Genomic DNA, 19,028 nt, shown 5'->3' with positions numbered 1-19,028 from the left:
CTTGTACTACATGAATAAGCATCTATCGTGGCATGAGATCCCCGCTCCTCAGACAGTAGACGGATATTTCATACATCCAACTGCAACATGGTCGACTTCACCCTCTCCAACTCCGAAGAGCAAACAAGAGCGGCAGCTCGCAGCTTCGCCGCTGCCCACTTAGCCGGCGCTGAAGCAATATATTCGGACCTCGCAATACCCGAAGAGCGATTTCAAAGTCTCCGGTCCATCTATGCGGCCGCAGTAAAGGCTAATCTCATCAAGGCCCAGGTGCCGGCGCAGATCGGGGGCAGCAGTACTAATCTGGTCGAGGCTGCTATCCTAGTAGAGGAGTTCTACGCCGTCGAAGCATCCGCTTCATTAACCATTTTCGGAACCGGACTGGGCTTGACTCCAGTCGCGCTGGCTTATCGGCCTTCAATTCAGAAATTCCTGGATCCCTTTCTTTCAAGCGAGGGGACACCGCTTGCTTCGTTGGTGTTTTCGGAGCCGGCGGGCGTAGTATGCTCTTTTCCCTCTTTCGGTTTCTTGCATGTTTATGCTGATCATGTCTTTAGGCGAATTGGCTGGAACCTGGAGCGCCTGGATTGCAAACAACAGCACGCCAGGAGGGAGACGAGTGGGTTCTGAATGGTGAAAAGATATGGGCTACCAACTCCGCAGGCTGGGACTTTCGAGGTGCCGATCTAAGCTGCGTGGTGTGTCGATGCGTTAATGAGGACGTGGTTGCGCAGGCCTCCTGTCCTCGGGACCTCATCATGATTCTGCTTGTCACTCGGGAGGATATCCAGAGAAACGGACCGGACTGCTTCCAGGTCCTCAAGCATGTTGAGACGGCGGGACACAAAGCCACCTCGGGTCCTCATATCAAGGTAGGTTGTGGATTTCCTTCCTCCATATTACGAATGACGCTGAAAAGAAAGTACACAAACCTCCGAGTCCCAGTCGAAAACGTCCTCTGCGTGCCAGGCGCCGGTGCCCCCATCGTGCTACACTCCTTTGAGATCTCGGGTTGGTGTCATCCACCCCAAGACAGAGCCAGCTGACATCCACAGCAATGCTCGTAGGAGCAATGGGCGTCGGGGTCCAACGAGCCGTATTCGATGCGGCCCTGACATTTTCTCGTGACCCACGTGGTGGCACCGTCCCCATCGCTCAACGTCAGTCCGTCGCGGATCTTCTGATCAACATCAAAATGCGGACAGAGACATCGCGGTACCTGACGTGGAAAGCAGCGCACTGTTTGACGTCCGGCCCTGGCGAGCATGCACAGCGGCGGGAGCATGCACTGCTGGCCAAGGTACATTGCTCCGATGCGGCGGTGCAGTCGTGTCTAGACGCGATCAACGCGGTGGGGGTGTAAGTATTTCAATCTTGATGTTGTCTACATGATCTAACGCAGTTTGAAGGTCGGCGTATAACCTCGAAACGCCATTTGCTTCCCTCCTCGCCACTGCGCTTGTCCTGCCTATTTTTGACGGAGGTAATGTGGGGATCCGCAGACGGGCACTGCAGGATCTGTTCCTTGAAGAAGGATATCAGCCGTGGGGTACGACCTTTGGATTCGATAGCTAGTAGATACATGCCTCATGCTGACATGCCCGTGAAAGGCGTTCGGCATTGACGGGAGGGGTGTGCGTTCTACGTATGGCGTCTCCTCTGGTGTCTTCGTGCCATTTGCTGTTTTAGTGCGCCGCAGCCATGGCCATATACGGCCGCTATGGTAACTACGGATCCAGGTTGATAGACGAAAATTGACACCATTTGTCGAACATTATTGTAGACTGAAACGTTTCAGTCCCACCAAGCAAGAGTTAATCAACCCGTCTGATACTAGAAACCAACAAACAAAGTATGCTAACGTGTCCGTCCTCCGTCACGATGACTTCATCTCTCTTCTGGTCCTTCCGTCTGCGGGGTGACAGACCTCTGTACCATTGATTATCCTCCTCCAGGCCATTGTATTTCTCTGGTATACATCTCGTACACTCAGGCAAGATGAGTAGAATCCAAAATAACAAACCAACAAGGCGTTTTCGGGAAGCCTTGAAGCAAGGTACGCCCACGCCGTCCCCTGGGTGGAATCCCTAACACGGATACCAGGGCGATGCCTCATCGGACCTGGCGTCTTTGATGGGATCTCAACACGCGTTGCAAGCCAGATAGGGTTCGACTTTCTGTACCTGGCCGGCAGCGGAGCCACGGGCTCGTACTGCGGCGAACCCGACCTCTCTGTCATGACCCAGACGGAGTTCTTCGAGGTGGGGCGCATGGCCGCGCTGCACACAGAGCTACCTGTCATTGCCGATGCAGATACAGGTTTTGGCGGACCGCTGAACATTTCTCGCACTGTGCGACTGTACGAGCACGCGGGAATCGCAGGACTCCACATTGAAGACCAAGTATGACAGGTGCCCCGCTTCTCATGCACGTTGTCCATATTGACGGCAATCGTTTTAGGTCTTTCCCAAGCGGTGCGGCCAGCTTCAAGGGAAAGACGTCGTGGACTTGGAAGTCTTCATTGAGCGCGTTCGCAGCGCAGTCGAGGCACGCCAGGACCCGGACTTTGTCATCATCGCGCGGACGGATGCGCGGCAAGCCAAGAAGTTCGGCGGTCCAAATGCCGGGGAAAAGGCATTCCATGAAGGGATCAAGCGGCTCAAGGCTGCTGCAGCTGCCGGGGCCGATATGGTCTTCATGGAATCCCCGCGCACCGAGGAGGAGTGTCGGACCCTCGTCAAGGAGATGGGAGGTGTACCTGTTCTGATCAATGTCCTTCCCAATGTGAGAAAGTCTCAATCGACAGTACATAGCGGTATGCTGACAGACGGCATGCAGGGCCTCACGCCCAACTTCAAGACAGAAGAGTGCAATCAGCTGGGCTTTCGGGCTGCGATCTATCCGTGTACCGGGTTTATTCCCGCGATGCTGGCTATGCAACGGTCTTATAGTGCTCTGAAAGCCACAGGAACGGATCTTGAAGCGTGCGAGGGACGTACGATCGAGGATTTCTTCGATAAAGTGGGGTTGGGCGAGGCGTGGGAGTTTGATGCTAGAATTAGCAATTTCAGCGAGAAGCAGACTGGAGGGAAAGGGGCTCAGGAGGAGAGTTGAAGGTGGTTCCATTTATCTCCTTGCTTTTGGTGATGGATATCAAGTTGTGGGGCAGAGCTAGACAGCATTTCTTTTTACACCAGGACTGGTGCATCCTGGTCATCGGCTCTCTTTTCTTCTCGAGCATATCACCAGCATAGTCACCTTTAGGTCCTAACGGGAATTCGTATTTCGGTGCAATGGCCAATGGAAGTTGCCGCAGTTGCAAGAACAGTGATGGTCACAGTGACTCTAACTATTCTGCGGTCGAGTAGAGCGCCGCCACGGACAAAAGCGGAAGAATAGAAAGTCTCCGATGCTACTCGTCGATTATCAATCTTTACCAATCCTCGATTTCTCCTTCGTCAATGATTACTCGGCTCTATCACAGAGGATATAAGTTCAAGACCAAGATACACAACGAATACTCAATTTGCGAGACATCTTCGAGCCATCACCTGTCGTCATCACTTGTACGAGTACAGCATTCATCTCCTGATCATGGAATATAACATTCTTATCACTGGTGGGTCAGGCTACCTGGGAGGCACACTTTTGAACCAGTTGAAGAGCGCAGAGCTCCCCAAATACCACAAACTGTTTGCATTCGTGCGAACAGTCGCCCAGGCCGAGGCTGTAAAGCAGTATTCCGCCGAACCCCTGCAGTTTGATATGCAGGACGAGGCCAGCGTGCGCGACAACATCTTGCAAAACAGAATAAATGTTGTCTTCTTTCTGGTAGATGCAATCAGCTCGAGCTGTCAAGAGTCCTTTATCAAGGCGTTGGCGGAACTGAGCAAGACAACTGGACAGGATGTGCACTTTCTTCATGCAAGTTTCCATTCTTGCGTAGTTGTATTTCCCAGCTGCTGACTCCTTTGTGAGAGCTAGACCAGTGGAGCGAAGGCGTTCTCCAACCATGCCGGAGCCCCAATTGATCGTCACCTTTTCGACGATGACCCCAACATATACGAGACTCAGAAATCTCAGCGGTCCACGCTCCCAATCATGCAACAGGTTAGTCAGACAGTTTATCAACTGTTTCTCAATCTCATCACGTCTTAGGGCGTGGAAACAAACAGTCGGATCATAGAGCTGAGCGAATCTCTCGGTGTGAAAAGTTACATATTCTGCCCCTGCCTGGTTTGTAAGTTATTGCGCTTTACCATGCAGAGCTAGGAACTGAGCTTCAGCACAGATGGTAAAGGAGAAGGATTCGGGAACAAGATATCGATTCAAACAGCTGCTATTGTGAGAGCAGCCAAGGCAACTGGAAGAGTATACAATTTGAATGGAAAAGATGGCTGGGTAGGTAATCTCTCACGCAGCATCATCCGATTCTAATCCCCCGGTGACAGGCGTGGCCGGTCTGCCATTTACTTGACAACATCATGTTGTACGTCGAGATACTGCGGAAGATACTGTCATCTGACGACATCCCCCATGGTCGAAATGGTTACTACCTTCCGTCAAGTGGCCGGGTTGCATGGACAGACGTTTACGCGTCCATTGCCGCTGCACTTTTCAAGAGAGGTCTCCTCAAGGATAGTGCTGTCCATCCGGCCGACGATGATATTGCTGCTGCTATGGCTGCTGCGCTCGACTCACCGAAAGAAATGGTGGCGGTCCAAGTGGGTGGCGAGTACGTGAATCCCTTTCTCAGGTCCAAAGTCAACAATAGTAACTTCTTTTCCGAGTAGATGTCTTTTGACAGCAAGAAACGGCCTCAGGATTGGCTGGAAGCCTTTGTTCCCTCCTGAGCATATTCTCGGTGTCCTCGATCAAGAAGTCGACCTTATTCTTTCAAACGATGCCGAAGAGTCACTCGGAGGAAAGCGCTGAATATATCATCAATTAAGCAAATGATCTTGAAATTGGCAATTGGCAGGAACCTTGAACCTCATAATATGTATGTTATAGTCGCAAGGGTTATGTATGTTTGTAGTCTCAGTCTGACTCTTGGAAGCTCTCTTGCGTACCAGGCAAGCTATACGCCATATTGTCATTGTTAAGGAAACCACCCACCTGCTACGGACGCTGTCCTCGCCCCGTTGACATCGCCGACGACGAGACCAGCAAAGGACGGCGCACAGTCGCAGTCATAGGCGGTGCAACAGTCTTACACAAGCCCTCGCCCTCGCTTTTTAATAAGACAACGAATACACCTCCATACCCGCAGCATCAGGCCTTCGCTCAGATGTACCCCACGCCGGAAAACCGACCAGTCGTGAACGTCCGGCCATATGACAACAAGTCGATCGACAATTCCATGCAACTGCCGAGGTCGCCGACAGGCGAGAGCAATGAGGCAGGGTCCCCACAGCCGGGGCGACAAAGGGATAACGCACCACCGAGTAGGTACMTAGAGGTGTTACGCGCGAACGTCCAGCGCAGTCTCAGTCTAGCTCAGCATAGCTCAGGCTGTACGCAGTCATGCCGATGATCAAGCAGGCTGTGAGCTTCAGTTGAGACCATGGCCCATACAAGGAACGCATGAATAGTACTACTGTTATCCGACGATACTAACTGAGCCCCGGGCCCAGTGGGCCTTTGCTGTGCGTATCTGCTTGTGTCATACGGACTGGTAATTTAAGGTAATAATCTAAATAAAACGGATATTACCTAGTAATTATTTACTCTACACCTTCGGGCTGTGTGTAGCACCGCTCCAATGCCATTCGCTTATTCATGGACCAGGATGCTCGAACGATGTAACATACCAAAGGACTTAGGTTGTGCAAATGTACGAAGCGGGACGGAGCCGACTGCTTCGATTAGCCACTGTCTCTGAGGCCTTAGCTCCACCTGTAATGGGCCGCCCAAGTGGATTGTGCTAGAGACTTATATCTACAGTGATTCTCGAAATGGCATGACCAATCTTGACCGATAAGAATTATGCTGGTTTGTTTAGCCCATAAGGTCCTAGAGTGAGTCAATTACTCAAGGCCTTCTACTATTTGCCATAGTGAAGGTCAAATTAATCATCCTCTTCCCGATACAGACCAGTACAGAGATTTACCATTCTGTAGGATGAAGCAGCATCAATACTGAATACAGGTACCATGAACAGTCCAGTCTTCACCTCAGGGGTCCGAGCGTGGGTGGACAGGAGATAGATGGGGAGGAACGTCGATATGAGCCGCTGTTTTCGTGAGGAAGACGTCTGCTGCGGTCTTTGTCGAGCTGTAGCCATCACGAAAAAGGAAGGACATGGGAAATCCGACGTCAAAAGGAGCCGCATTATCAATCTCGGCGAGGTCATTCTCTGACAGGCTAACACTCAATGCTTCGACATTGGCTTTGAGATGCTCAACCTTGCGTTGGCCGATGATCGGGAAGACATATGGTGCTTTGTGCAGAACATATGCAAGGGCCTAGTATACAGGCATAAGTTAGCAAAGAGCCCAGTACAAGAATATATATACCCGTAGGATCCTTGCGACAACGTACAATTGCATGAAGGCTTGTTTTCTTTTGGTCCGCAATTTTCTCTAGCGCCTCAGAGATTTTGACATCATGTTCGTTGACAGAGGAGGCTCTTGCAGAGCCTTGTTCCCCTTCCTGACGTGCCTTGGCCGACTTGAATTTTCCCTGGCCCAGGGGGGCCCACGGAGCGATCGCCATGTTCTGGTCGCGACACATTGGTATAATTTCGCGCTCCAGGTCCCGAAAACCAGCATTCCATTTACCCTGATAGACGGAGAATGGGCGCAGACCATTCGCCCGCGCATATGCATTTGCTTTGACAACGACCCAGGCGGGCGTATCGGAGATTCCAAGGTAGAGGACCTTTCCGGCGTTTACCAGAGCGTTGAGGCCCTGCATTACTTCTTCGACTGAGGTGGTGAAGTCCCACCAGTGGACGTAGAGCAGGTCAATATAGTCTGTTTGGAGCTTTTTTGAGGCTTTTCTCCACAGAGATGCGCATACTCTTGACAGAGTTGCCCACATAGTTTGATTGGAGGGGCTCTGTAGTACGGTGAGCTGAGCGAAATCCGGTTGTGTATTTGGTGGCGATACTGGAGGGTATGGAGTCAGCGTAGGCCTAGAGCAAAGACTGGCTTAGGGGTGGGATGGGATGGTACACAAGTTGGTCCCGATTCTTGCGGGCTTGCATCCATTCTCCTAGCCAGATTTCAGACTCCTCATTTTGATAGTTGTTTGCTCTGCGCCATTGTTAGTCATAAAGTCCGTTGTGTGACTGGTCAGACAGACGTGTCAATGAAATTGCCCCCCAGGTCGTAGAATGCATCGAGGAGCTTAAATGACTGCTCTTTATCACAATCGCCCATAAAGTCTTTCCTACATGGACGATAAGTATCAGGTGCTGTCATAGGGCGGGGTGCAATTCATACCAAGCTGTACCAAAATTCATAGCTCCAAGGCACAACGGGGAGACCTTGACGCCGGCACTGGGCGACAGAACTCGGTGGTAACCAAGCAGGCTGGCTGGCTTAGGCGCAAACTGAAAGACTGAGGCCATGATTGATGCGGACGGGATAGTTTCTCTGGTGTATAAGGATGTTGGGATAACTCTAAACCATTTAGCGGAGAGACTTAAGGCAAGATATATATAGGGTTTTATAGTGGGGACATTGATGTATTTCGAGAGCCTTAACGGTCTGAATTGAGGTGAGGATGTCTGTATCAGTGTTAAGTGTTAATGCCGGGGTAAAGACTTTCCGAGGGTTATTTGATAGGCACGAAGCAATGATTGGACAACCGGAAGCGACTATAAAATAAAGTTAGGATTTGCACTAAATGCTGACATTTGCATGGGGCGTCCCATGGTAACTCGCGCACTGACACTAGCGCATATTATAAACACTAGAGGCAGGTAATGACAGTCAAAATAATTGAGTTTGCCACGGGAGATAGTTAAACCCGTCAGCTGCCTGCGGGTTTCAAAATCCTCATAGATCATTTATTTGTCCATTGTCTATTGTCAGCAAGTCCCGAAAACCTGCATTCCCAGATAATATGCAGAGCTCCGTAGCTGTCGCCTCGTCCGTTCAACAGCGCCTCCCGCCGAGAATCGAGGTGACATCCCAGGATACTTGGTTCGGGGTTGCGGACCCAGGAAGAAGACGGAAAATTGCAGAATCGATTGAACCAGCGGGCTCGGCGTTAGTGTTCTCATGGCCAGTGGCTGCCTCTTTTTATCTAGTACTAACGAATGGAAAAAGGACAGCGTCAGCGAACAGCGAACGCAGACAGCCAACTAGACCAGCAGCTGTCCACTGAGCCGTCTGACCTAGTCGACCTATTGCTGCAGATCCTGAGTACGATACAGATTACAGGGCCAAACGCAATCAATGCCAGACGCACCTTTCAGCAGCTTGAAACCATCATTATTGCTCTAGGCAGATGCGTTAATGGGTCGCCCGTGGCTGATCTACGTCTGGGGGTAGCGAGGCTCAACATTCTGCGAGCATTACATGTCAATCTCGAAGTGCTGGGTTACCGGCCATGTGATATTTACGACAATGCACAATCGGTATTCACTATCCAGGGTCCTTCCCATCCCTCAAGCAGGCGTATGAGCGAGGCAGAGCTGCCACCGGCCCTAAAACCAACCACTATTCAGCGCACGGTTCCTCACCATCCATGGCTGGACCTCATCCCTTTCCCGTACATGCGGGATACTCTGATCCTGACACAAGGCTTCGTTGACGAAGAGCAACTCTGCCACGATCTGTCTGGATGGGGAGCATCTAGTGTGCCGCGCTCTAGTCGAGAAGCAAGGACCGGTGAGACAGGCATACTCGTCTGGAAGGATCCCTGGGATCCGTCCGGTTGGGAAGTCACCGAGACATTTCTCCGGTTATGGGGGTGGACTGTCCGGGACTGCTGGGACCTGTTCCATTCGACAAACACGTGGCGCAGTCGTCGCGGGGAGAGACCGCTATTTGCAATTCCTGAGAGCGACAACCGATGACTGAACTCTTCTATAGATGAATTATGATCCATAGACTTTTAATCTATTTTCAAGCTGTAGATGCGCGGACACCTTCGCCTTCCATGCAATTGACCCGGTCTCGTACAACAGCCCCCACGGCCAGGTCAATTTCCTGATCTCCCTGGACGAGATCATACCGACCGCTGGTGTCATTACAGCTCAGTAGACTCAGCGCAACGGACGCAACATCTGGGTCCTCTTAAGTATTACTCGCCAGTTGCTGGGCTTGTCAAGAGCTATCTCAGCCGTAAGCTGATGGGCGGGTTCTGGGTTGATAGTATTTCCCTCTTAGTTTTATTAATCACCTCACTTATAGTTAGAATTGGCTCGGTCTCTGACTTTTTGATTCTTCAGCTCTGTCATAAAGTTATTGTTGTGTCGCAAATAATCAAGATCACGAAGCCTATGACTGGATTTATTAAGGCCCCACTCTAAACGCTAATTGCTGACACTCGCTGGTAGGCTCGGAAATATGATTATGCCATGATGCCCGTTCATGACAGTATCGTAGAGTGCTCGGGTTTAAAAGTTACAAGAACTGAGTAGGCAGGGCAATAGAGAGACCGGAGCTAAGAAGAGTCATGGTGGTCATCACTCCGAACTCCAGCCGAAAGGTTCCTTCTATGTGACCTATGCGACGACTTCCCACATATAAAAGGTCCCTGGTTCTCCTTCCAGTCAGGCATGTCCATGATTTCCTGGTTACGTCGCAAGACCATCATTATCCAATCACTCTTCTTTCAAGCTTAGTGTAACTACCTGCTCAGCATCATGACAGCACGCTACGCCGACGTTCACAAGAACCCCCAGGGCCCAGGGGATGCTCGCCCCACAGCCATACAGATCATCCGCGATGAGGGCCTTGAGGGCCAACTGACCGGCTCGTCAATCCTGATCACTGGCGTCTCCTCAGGTATTGGTGTTGAGACAGCTAAGGCGCTCTTCACCACCGGCGCAACCCTCTACCTGACAGCTCGGAATCTGAAGTAAGGCAAAGCATGCCCTTGGTGATATGGCTTCCTCTCCACGCGTGCACCTGCTGGAATTAGACTTGGAATCCCTAGCCAGTGTACGTGCCTGCGCTGCCGAGCTCCTCACCAAGACTCAAACCCTCAATATCTTCATCGCCAATGCTGGTGTCATGGCAACCCCGGAAGGGCGCACCAAGGACGGATTTGAGACCCAGTTAGGGACTATCTATCTGAGTCACTTTCTGCTTTTCCTCCTTCTGCGTCCCGCGCTTCTCGCCGGCGCCACCCGCCAGGCTAATTCCCGCGTGATCCTCCTCGCTTCTATCGCGCACCGGTTCTCAGAAGTGGCATTTGATAATCTCAACCTCGATGGTGAATACGACAGCTGGAGGGCGTACGGACAGAGCAAGTGCGCGCTTCTATGGGCGGCTAATGAGATCGACCGCCGCTATGCCTCCCAGGGTCTGCGTGCCTTTAGTATCCAGCCCGGCGGAGTTCAGACTGGACTTCTGCAGCATATATCAGAGGAAGAGCAGAACAGTCTTGCTGCTGATCCAGCCCTGGTGCCACAGATGAAGAGTCCAGAGCAAGGTGCCGCTACTTCTGTTTGGGGGGCTGTCTCCAGATCTCTTGAGGGAATGGGCGGAAAGTACCTTGAGGATGTGCAGATTGCCAAGGCGTATGACCCGAGCGAGGGGCAGTGGGCACCAGGCTATGCCTCATATGCATACAACCCGGAAAAGGAGAGAAAGCTGTGGGAAGTATCGCTGAAGTTGGTTGGTGTGGACGCTTGATTAGAACCAAGCGACAGGCATAGTCGTTGCAATATACTGATTATTTACTGAATATAAATTCGGCCAGCTCCGTCAATTAGATCTGACTTGGAATTCAATAAATGTATGCGAATCTTTGGTTTATATGCAAGAAATCTTAAATGCAAGTCGAAGCAGCTACAGAGAAGTGTACGCCCAAAGGTTTTGGAGCTTGCTTATCGCAGATGCGATATTGAGGATATCATACGGGCGGCGGTCTGCGCGATGGAGAAAGCGAGGCATGCAACATGTTGCTAAAATGTATTTTATGTTACCTCCCAAAAAGAGTCACGTGTAAATTTCCACTTAGAGCGCCAAAAGATTTGGACACTTAAAAAGTTAAATCTCATAGGGTTAATATCTTGCAGTCTGTGGCGGTAACATGCCGCGCCATGTCTAAAATGGGGGTCTAAAATGGGGGCTCTTTCTCTTTATGCCATTTAAGAACCTCTCGATGAAAATTCTGTGGTGATTCTGGTTGATTAACTAACCAGCTACTTTCTTTTGCTAACATTTGCATATCCGACTTTGCTTTAGTAATGTCTATTCATGCAGTGCTTCGTACAATTTACCTAATATGTGATGCCCCATCTGAATAACGCAGAGACGTTAAGTGACGAGTTCCGGGTAGTTCCCAAGCCAAATTCGTACAGGCGATATAGTGCTGATAACTAACTTTTAAGGAACTGCCAGATGCTTCCCAAGATGTATTGGTAAAGTTATTAATACGAAGTTCCTCTCAGTATATGGATGATGAATAAGCGATTCGAGTAGCCGAAGCGACAGCAAGTATGAGTCACAGGTGTTGAAAATCTTCTTGTGTATACGACCAACAATCATATGATTATTGATACAAAATCCTGGACGAAGTTTCAGTCAATTTACTTCCTGCAACTTGCTGAATCTACGTCTGTGAGAAAACCAGCAATTGGAGCAACAATTGTATATACATAACTCATACGAGAATCCCAATGTCTTCATATGATGTCCTTGTCACCGGTTCAGCAGGCCACCTCGGCACTGCTCTCATGCTCTTTCTTCCTTCGCTTGGCTTCACACCTTTTGGCATTGATATCCTGCCCTCCTCCACCACCACATGCGTAGGATCTATTACGGATCGAGCTTTCATCAGCTCCATCTTAAAGTCCCACCCCATCAAGCACGTCCTGCACGCTGCAACATTGCACAAGCCACACATCTGCAGCCATGATAATGAGGACTTTGTCTCAACGAATATTCTCGGAACGCTAGTCCTCCTCGAAGAGTCAGCCAAATACAGCCACCGGATTGAGAGCTTCATCTTCTTCAGCACGACCAGCACATTCGGTATGGCACTCAGTCCCAAGCCAGGATTCCCCGCTGCATGGATCGATGAAACTGTCGTCCCCGAACCTAAAAACATATACGGCGTGACAAAGGTCGCAGCGGAGGATCTCTGCGCGCTAGTCCACAAGCAGAGCGGCATGCCAGTGCTGGTTCTCCGGACGAGCCGCTTTTTCCCCGAAGAGGACGATGACGAGGGGCGCCGCGCGGCCATGGACGATGATAACTTGAAGGTTTTGGAGCTTGCTTATCGCAGATGCGATATGGAAGATATCGTGCGGGCGGCGCTCTGCGCGATGACGAAAGCGAAGGATATACGCTGGGGAAAGTACATCGTCAGCGCGCCTCCGCTCTTCAAGAATGATGCGCACACGCTCGACAGGCTTAACCGTAACCCGGCAGAGGTATTTAACGAGATGTGTCCGGGTTTAGGCGCCGTGTTCGAGAAGAAAGGGTGGAAGCATCTCGCGAGGATTGATCGGGTGTATGATTCGAGCAAGGCGATGAGGGAGCTGGGATGGGAGCCACAGTATACGTTTGAGAAGACGGTGGAAAGGTTGGCAATGGATAGAGAGTGGAGGAGTGAATTGACAGCGAAGGTAGGCAGGAAGGGATACCATGCTGTGAGCACTGGGGTTTATACAAAGCGATAGACAGGACTCCACGCAAGAAGTAGTAGAGCTCATCACAATCATACAGCCTAGCCTCCTTTAGTCAAGTAGCTCTTCCAGCAAAAGTACGAGCAATGATAGATTGGACTGAACAGCGTTCTTTTGCTGATTTTGTGGGAGCGGAGATGACATTGAGGGCTGGTGGATATGCAAGTCAGACACCACTCTTTAGCTGTCAGAAATGGGTTTATTGAAATTGTCAAGGCTATGTTGAGAGCAGAATTTGATTTTGGATTGAACACGCAGCAGCTAAAAAACTCGGATTGTTTACTATCAGACGGTGAATGCACGGTGTAGTTCCAGCCCATCTCATAGCCTTTTAGTATTCTCTGGTACACTTAACTCTCCGCATCCACAGACTGGACTTGCTTCCAAACTTTAGCATATCAACCAAGATTCAAAGGAAGAATATCAAGCTCGGTGCCCTGGTAGGGCTGTCAATAGTTACGTCACCCGAACCTGGGAATTGCCACCCCCGGGCAAACAATCGGGTCCACATACATATACCCTAGCGACATGCCAGCTTTGATAACAGAATTCAGGAGTTTACCTGCCCGTCTCAAACGGCAGCTGTCAGTATGCAGAATATCAGCCTGTCTCATGCAATATCTCCAAAGGGCTGGGTGCGGTTCGTTTCCTTGAGAACCCGCCCCCGTCCCAATGCTATACTCGCTCTTGCCTGGAATTCCCACAGAATCGGTGTGCAGACGCCGCAGAGTAATCGATGGCCGAGAGAGTTTCAGACTGGACAGATGCGGAATATACCTGACCAAGAAACAACAAAGAATGATGCAAAAATTCCGCAGCCGCCACCAGAGAAAGACTCACCGTCGGCTCGACCAGTACACGTGGACTCAAAGGGAAGAAAATACTACAGCCTCAAGGACTACAGGGAGGGCCCGAACCCGGAGAGCGGCGAGCTGGGTAAGGAGTATAATTCGGAAGATGTAAGGACTCATAACAAGGATGTGGACGACAGGCATAAGAAGGATTGAAGGCTAATATGCTCTATGTGGATGTACTATTGCTATTTTCTCCTCATGTATTATATTTGTTTTTCAGTATAGACACACCTGTATTCATTAAGCACAAAATTGAATTGAGCTATTTGCTCTTACTTGGTAATAAATCCTATTGGGTATATACAGGTAACAGGGATGTCCACTTGCCAGCTAAATCCTATATTTTGATTTCAGCATTGAACGCTACAGGGAGAAGGATAAGAAGGCATAACAAGTCACATTCCGCTACATCAATGCTTCCTTGTACTACTTCTTTCTAGTTCTGCAACGCGCCCAGAGAGCCGTAGCAGTCGCTTCTGTAGCACCTACAAACTATAGTCAGCTTATCCTGCGCAATAGACAGCTGGTAATTTTCCAGCCGACATGACACACTGCTCCTGGTAACGATTGACTTATGTCGGAGAACGTCTTTACGAGACAGTGGTATATACTCACACTGAGATTGATATTTTGCGGCACCCTATATTTCGCGATGGTGTATCGGTATACAGATGTACCGCCAACGATGGCTCCAATTGCAAACGCAGCTAGGCTTATTTATCGTGTAAAGTCAGCCAACAGGCAGGTAGAAAAGGATCCCGGGTTTGTGCCAACCCTCTGCTAAAGACACTGGATGTTCTCTTTGCAAACATAACTATGGGTATTCAAGACTCTGTCCTGTGCAAGTACAGAAGAGCATTGCCGAGTTATTGAAAAGTCAAATCTGGGCACATTATCAATGAACGACGAAGAGAAGGAAGCTATATACTTGTGGAGGATGTGGCCTGACCCAGAGGCGAGATGCGATATCGAACCAGAAGTGTATATCACTCTACCATGGTTGATCGGCTCCGGTTGTTTTTGTACCAGGAAGCTTTCTGAGCTCAGTGTGACCCAATGGCCTGTACAGAGTCATTTGTCAAAGCTCGTTTCAGAATATCCAGATATGACAGGACACAATAATGCATTTTGTTGATCGTGCCTTTTTATACTGGTCACAAGACGCATAGCGTCCAAATCAGCACAGTAGCCATTTGAACACCTGTTGCGACTGCACCAGACGGGTTATGTTGCCATGACGCTATGTGCGGCCCGCCGGTCGGTATTTGCCTTTGAGACACTAAGCCAGCTATTTCGAGCCTAACAATTTTAGTCACAGTTTAAGATGGGAATGAAATGGGCAACCCATCCGCTCCTCTCCTTCCATAATGGCATATTTATCGAAGGAATCGAGGCATTTCTTAGGAGAATGCATAACACCATGGCCAAGTTTCAAAAGCGTAAAGGCGGAGAAAATAAGACAGAAGTTGACCATGATGGGGCCTTGCCTTTTGAACTGCAGTCTACAGTATGTACTACTCGCCAATGATTCGCCTACTATAGCGGAGGAGAAATAAGCTTAGGTACTAGTGAGTAGTGACATGTATGTATTAAGGCCCAAAAGTCTGATGATCTGATCAGCGGGAGGATAAGAGGCAAACTGGTCCCACACGATATGGTATAAATTAAGTCTCGTACTCACCACCTTAATTCTGCAAAGTCAAGGCGGTATTTCTGTATCTGCTTCTCGTTATGAAGCAAAGATCTCATGAAGCTTTAGAGAATTTCATCCTTACCTCAGTACCTAGTACCTACCATTGTCCCTGATTCTTCTCTCCGGATATGCCAGGTGTCCGATAGTCACCTTTTTCTTTCAAAATTGAGCAGGGTGAAGATTGTTCGGTCCAATATACTCAATGTTCCATTGTCCTTCACACCTGTCACCAGTCTTCTGTTTTCCTGGGAGCCATACAAATCGCCATATCTACGAAGGCTGTTCAAGTAGTGATTGGACTGTTGGAAGCCCGTCTCTGGCAATGACACCAATCTTTGCCGCGTCCCGTTTGTATATCTTATCATCGAAGTCCATAAAAAGAGACTATTTAGTGAGCAGAGAATTCATGCCCCAGACTCATTGCAGGCCACATGACCTGTGAGGTTTCTGCCAAAGAGGACACGGAGTTGTTGATATACTCCGTTGAATTCTGGTATGTGTACTCCGTATGGACGTTGCACTTCCTGCTTGTGTCAAGCATTTCAAGTAACCAAACAAGCCATGGTGGCTTTTGTATGGTTAGACTCTTGATTCATTGACAGAACTCTAGAACAAGGTCAAGTGCCACTAGTATTGGGTACATACTTGTGGAGAGCTTGCTTAGGGACGGTACTCTTTGCTAGATACAAACAAATGGCGTCTTGTTTATCAAAGACCTCAGTCACAATTTCGTATCCTTGGGACCATGCCGCATCTGGGGATTGGTGGTCTGCGGAGTGTCATGGCAGCGTAACTATGACGCACAGGCTACAGCAGGTGCTATTGGATGTTTCCAGCGCGAGTGCCACCCATACGTCTGAACAATTTAGCCACTACTCTTTCTGACTGGTATTGTAATAAGAGGTGGCAGCAGCCGGCAATCCTATAGATTGGGGGATGCGGACCCCCCCGCACCGTACCATGAAAACAGAAAGGACCTCCGTCATCGACTCCGCATCCATCCAATCCGTATATAGTGCTCATTCCCTACCTGAGCACAATCAGTTCCCTTCTGAGTGTGTGAGACCTTCCTTACATTGCGACTGTTTGAAACACTGTGTCAACGACGAGCAACCTATCGAATCAATATGGCACCTGCAACAGGACAACAATACGTCGACATTGAAATTAAAGATGACATGAAATATGACATTCGAATCGAAAATGCTCACATAGACAGGTATTTACTTCTCAGTCTGCCTGAAAGTTACTTGCAGTTTGATCTGACATCGCTCAGCGGCGAGTTTTATAACGAGGATAATCAAAACGATACCCTAACCACCGACGATGTTGACGATATGGTCATCCGCCATAACGGTGGCTTGCGGCATATCTGTTCCTGTGGCGAAGAACAAGGCTTCAAAGGGCTGGAAGGCACAATCGACCTCTTCGACGATGTAAAGGATGCCAAAATTTGCACTCTAGCATGGAATGCTTCTATGGGACCCGGAAAAAAAAATAAGTTCGAGATGCGTAACCAAGACCCACGATACATTATCAATATTGGAAACTGGAATGAATCTGGTGTCATGGGCACGGTTCCGGTTACCATCACCGAGAAGTAGGGTACCTGGGGTGTTTAGTTACTACTACAGTGTCAAGATATGAGCTAGTTGAATCTAATTCGCTGTTCCCGGACTTCTTCTGTTTAGATGCGCTGAGTCGGAGGCTAAACTCCGTAGCTTAAACAAGCCCTCCAATGGTGCAGACCCTTAAATGTCCTTCGCTTCCTTTGCTCTGAACCAGAAGATATCCCAAATAAAGACCACGACGGCATGTCATATGGTCATTGATAGATTACATAGGTTATCTAACTACTAATAACTGGATTTGCAGACTTCAGAAATGGAAATACTGCGCTGCAACCGTTGTAAGAGGAAGCAAATTGTGAGCGCTGAGCAATATGTCGCAAGAGTCAAGCCGAAAGGCAATACAGACGCTGGATTACCATATGTACGGCCATATCTCCTGTCCCCTACGTTGGATCTCAAAACAGGGAAACCCTCCGTAAGTCGCAACGAGTCCAACTAATCCTACAGAGATACTTTGGTGCCTACATATACCTGGCTTCACCCAAAGTCAAGTTTGACAAACTTGAAGACTCTAAATTCTTTGAAGACATCTCCGCAGAACAATCATCCTGTAGGCATCTTTCCACTTTCCACGAAAAGATAGTCCATGGCGCAGCTGCATGCCAGGTGGTTTCATGAGATTCTCAAGCACAGTGAATCGATTCGCTAACTCTGACTGGCCAAGGCGTATACACCTTTTACTGTGCCTATAGAACCTGGAGGTCCGTGCTAATTTTGATCTTGATGAATAGGCTTCGTCATGCTGCTTTCTGAAGCCTCTGTGGTCCATCAATGCTGACTTTTGGACCACCTAGGCTATAGAGGAAGCGCAATTGACCTTGGCGTGAGAGAGTAATATTGGCCGATCCTTTAACGTGCCATGCTCTAATTGGATTATGAGCGCAGAAGCTATCAGTTCGGGAGGAATTCTGTAACCCATAGGTTCCTCATATAAACAGGCCGATCCAACGATCCAGATAATCACGCTACTACTGCTTTGATAGATCATTCCACCTTACTGATCTTCAGGAGATCTTGTGGCCTAGGCTTCGCTCGATACCTGTTTATCTTGGTTGTAGATAAGCTCTACCGCCGGTTTCAAGGAACGAATCAAATACATCTCAGCTCGACTTTATATTAACATCTCGCTTGTTGATCACTAGAGGCTCCAACTTCGGAGTTGAAAGGGTATGCACCTTGTCGCCATTAGTTTGTAGGACCACTCGCAAAGAAGGGTTGGGTGCTAAACAGTACCGTAGAGTAGTACATTATCATGTTCGAAAGACTTTTGAGAGATCTCCTTTCTCTCACCGTTATTTATACCAACCACGGATTCACGTATTAGTTGAGATATGATCATAGCCGCTGAAAACGACGCTCGTAGAGCTAGGGTATCCTTTGCACAGCTGACATTGTCACACTCGAGCCGGTTGGAACTTTATGTATTGTCGAACTAACCCGGGTGAACATTATCCCCAAGAAGTTACAAGTAACGAGTGGAACAAGGATGGTCGGGGCCGCTATGTCACGTCATCCCTGGTTGTTGGACCCCTTGACTTCAGACACTCCTTCTACCTCATCATTTCCTCTTCATACGGATGGCATCAGATAAAAACTTTCTCAATGTTTGCCGCAAACATGGACTTAATTAAGTGCAGCATATAGCAAGTTCCGCAGGTCTATTCCTCGAATGGCTTCTGTTTCTTGCGAATCCATTGAAACTACTGGTCGGGGCTATCAATTTGAAAAATTGCTCCAAGAGAAGCCACACATAGGTTGCGTCTCGTTGGCAAGTTTTGGTCCATGAAGCCGGTTGGGGTTACTTCGATCGCGAACTAATATCTTCTAGATCTGGGCATGATAAATCTGTCCTAAAAGGCACATCAAAGGACATCTATACGAACTTCACCGAGAGGACAAAGCCCCAGCTCCCTGAAAGTCGCTGCATTCGGTTCCCATGTGACACTATTCCAGACCATCGGATATTAGTCTATAGATACTTGACGGACGACTTCTTACGCCTTGTCTGGGAAGGCATTCCCATGCAAGCTCGG

The 19,028-nt window shown here is 49.1% G+C and overlaps 8 protein-coding genes across 8 annotated transcripts; 7 read left to right on the top strand and 1 right to left on the bottom strand.

The window, feature by feature from the left end:
- Nucleotides 1-87: 87 nt before the first annotated feature.
- Nucleotides 88-1,575, top strand: Asppvi_007131 (acyl-CoA dehydrogenase family protein; the record flags this gene model as incomplete). Its single annotated transcript, XM_043303024.1, has 5 exons — nucleotides 88-501; nucleotides 558-872; nucleotides 924-1,011; nucleotides 1,056-1,359; nucleotides 1,410-1,575. The coding sequence occupies 5 exons, from the start codon at nucleotides 88-90 to the stop codon at nucleotides 1,573-1,575; spliced, it is 1,287 nt and encodes a 428-aa protein (XP_043158959.1).
- Nucleotides 1,576-1,998: 423 nt separating this feature from the next.
- Nucleotides 1,999-3,114, top strand: Asppvi_007130 (isocitrate lyase/PEP mutase family protein; the record flags this gene model as incomplete). Its single annotated transcript, XM_043303023.1, has 4 exons — nucleotides 1,999-2,056; nucleotides 2,104-2,402; nucleotides 2,461-2,784; nucleotides 2,839-3,114. The coding sequence occupies 4 exons, from the start codon at nucleotides 1,999-2,001 to the stop codon at nucleotides 3,112-3,114; spliced, it is 957 nt and encodes a 318-aa protein (XP_043158958.1).
- A 480-nt stretch (nucleotides 3,115-3,594) lies between these two features.
- Nucleotides 3,595-4,935, top strand: Asppvi_007129 (uncharacterized protein; the record flags this gene model as incomplete). The annotated part of the gene is made up of 6 exons (XM_043303022.1): nucleotides 3,595-3,909; nucleotides 3,985-4,110; nucleotides 4,159-4,240; nucleotides 4,292-4,401; nucleotides 4,452-4,735; nucleotides 4,794-4,935. The coding sequence occupies 6 exons, from the start codon at nucleotides 3,595-3,597 to the stop codon at nucleotides 4,933-4,935; spliced, it is 1,059 nt and encodes a 352-aa protein (XP_043158957.1).
- A 1,241-nt stretch (nucleotides 4,936-6,176) lies between these two features.
- Nucleotides 6,177-7,576, bottom strand: Asppvi_007128 (uncharacterized protein; the record flags this gene model as incomplete). The annotated part of the gene is made up of 6 exons (XM_043303021.1): nucleotides 6,177-6,467; nucleotides 6,544-6,977; nucleotides 7,024-7,112; nucleotides 7,179-7,259; nucleotides 7,309-7,395; nucleotides 7,449-7,576. 6 exons carry the CDS (start codon nucleotides 7,574-7,576, stop codon nucleotides 6,177-6,179), a joined length of 1,110 nt encoding a protein of 369 aa, XP_043158956.1.
- A 693-nt stretch (nucleotides 7,577-8,269) lies between these two features.
- Asppvi_007127 (DUF3425 domain-containing protein) lies at nucleotides 8,270-9,031 on the top strand (the record flags this gene model as incomplete). The annotated part of the gene is made up of 1 exon (XM_043303020.1): nucleotides 8,270-9,031. The coding sequence occupies one exon, from the start codon at nucleotides 8,270-8,272 to the stop codon at nucleotides 9,029-9,031; it is 762 nt and encodes a 253-aa protein (XP_043158955.1).
- A 792-nt stretch (nucleotides 9,032-9,823) lies between these two features.
- Asppvi_007126 (uncharacterized protein) lies at nucleotides 9,824-10,817 on the top strand (the record flags this gene model as incomplete). Its single annotated transcript, XM_043303019.1, has 2 exons — nucleotides 9,824-10,038; nucleotides 10,121-10,817. 2 exons carry the CDS (start codon nucleotides 9,824-9,826, stop codon nucleotides 10,815-10,817), a joined length of 912 nt encoding a protein of 303 aa, XP_043158954.1.
- Nucleotides 10,818-11,806: 989 nt separating this feature from the next.
- Nucleotides 11,807-12,811, top strand: Asppvi_007125 (NAD-dependent epimerase/dehydratase family protein; the record flags this gene model as incomplete). Its single annotated transcript, XM_043303018.1, has 1 exon — nucleotides 11,807-12,811. One exon carries the CDS (start codon nucleotides 11,807-11,809, stop codon nucleotides 12,809-12,811), a length of 1,005 nt encoding a protein of 334 aa, XP_043158953.1.
- Nucleotides 12,812-16,491: 3,680 nt separating this feature from the next.
- Nucleotides 16,492-16,968, top strand: Asppvi_007124 (aegerolysin family protein; the record flags this gene model as incomplete). Its single annotated transcript, XM_043303017.1, has 2 exons — nucleotides 16,492-16,583; nucleotides 16,641-16,968. 2 exons carry the CDS (start codon nucleotides 16,492-16,494, stop codon nucleotides 16,966-16,968), a joined length of 420 nt encoding a protein of 139 aa, XP_043158952.1.
- Between the last annotated feature and the right edge of the window lie 2,060 nt (nucleotides 16,969-19,028).

This window comes from Aspergillus pseudoviridinutans (genome assembly GCF_018340605.1).
Source record: "Aspergillus pseudoviridinutans IFM 55266 DNA, scaffold_5, whole genome shotgun sequence".
Classification (NCBI taxonomy): Eukaryota; Fungi; Ascomycota; class Eurotiomycetes; order Eurotiales; family Aspergillaceae; genus Aspergillus; species Aspergillus pseudoviridinutans.
Note: the sequence above shows the minus strand (reverse complement) of the source record. Positions and strands in the feature narration are given on the sequence as shown.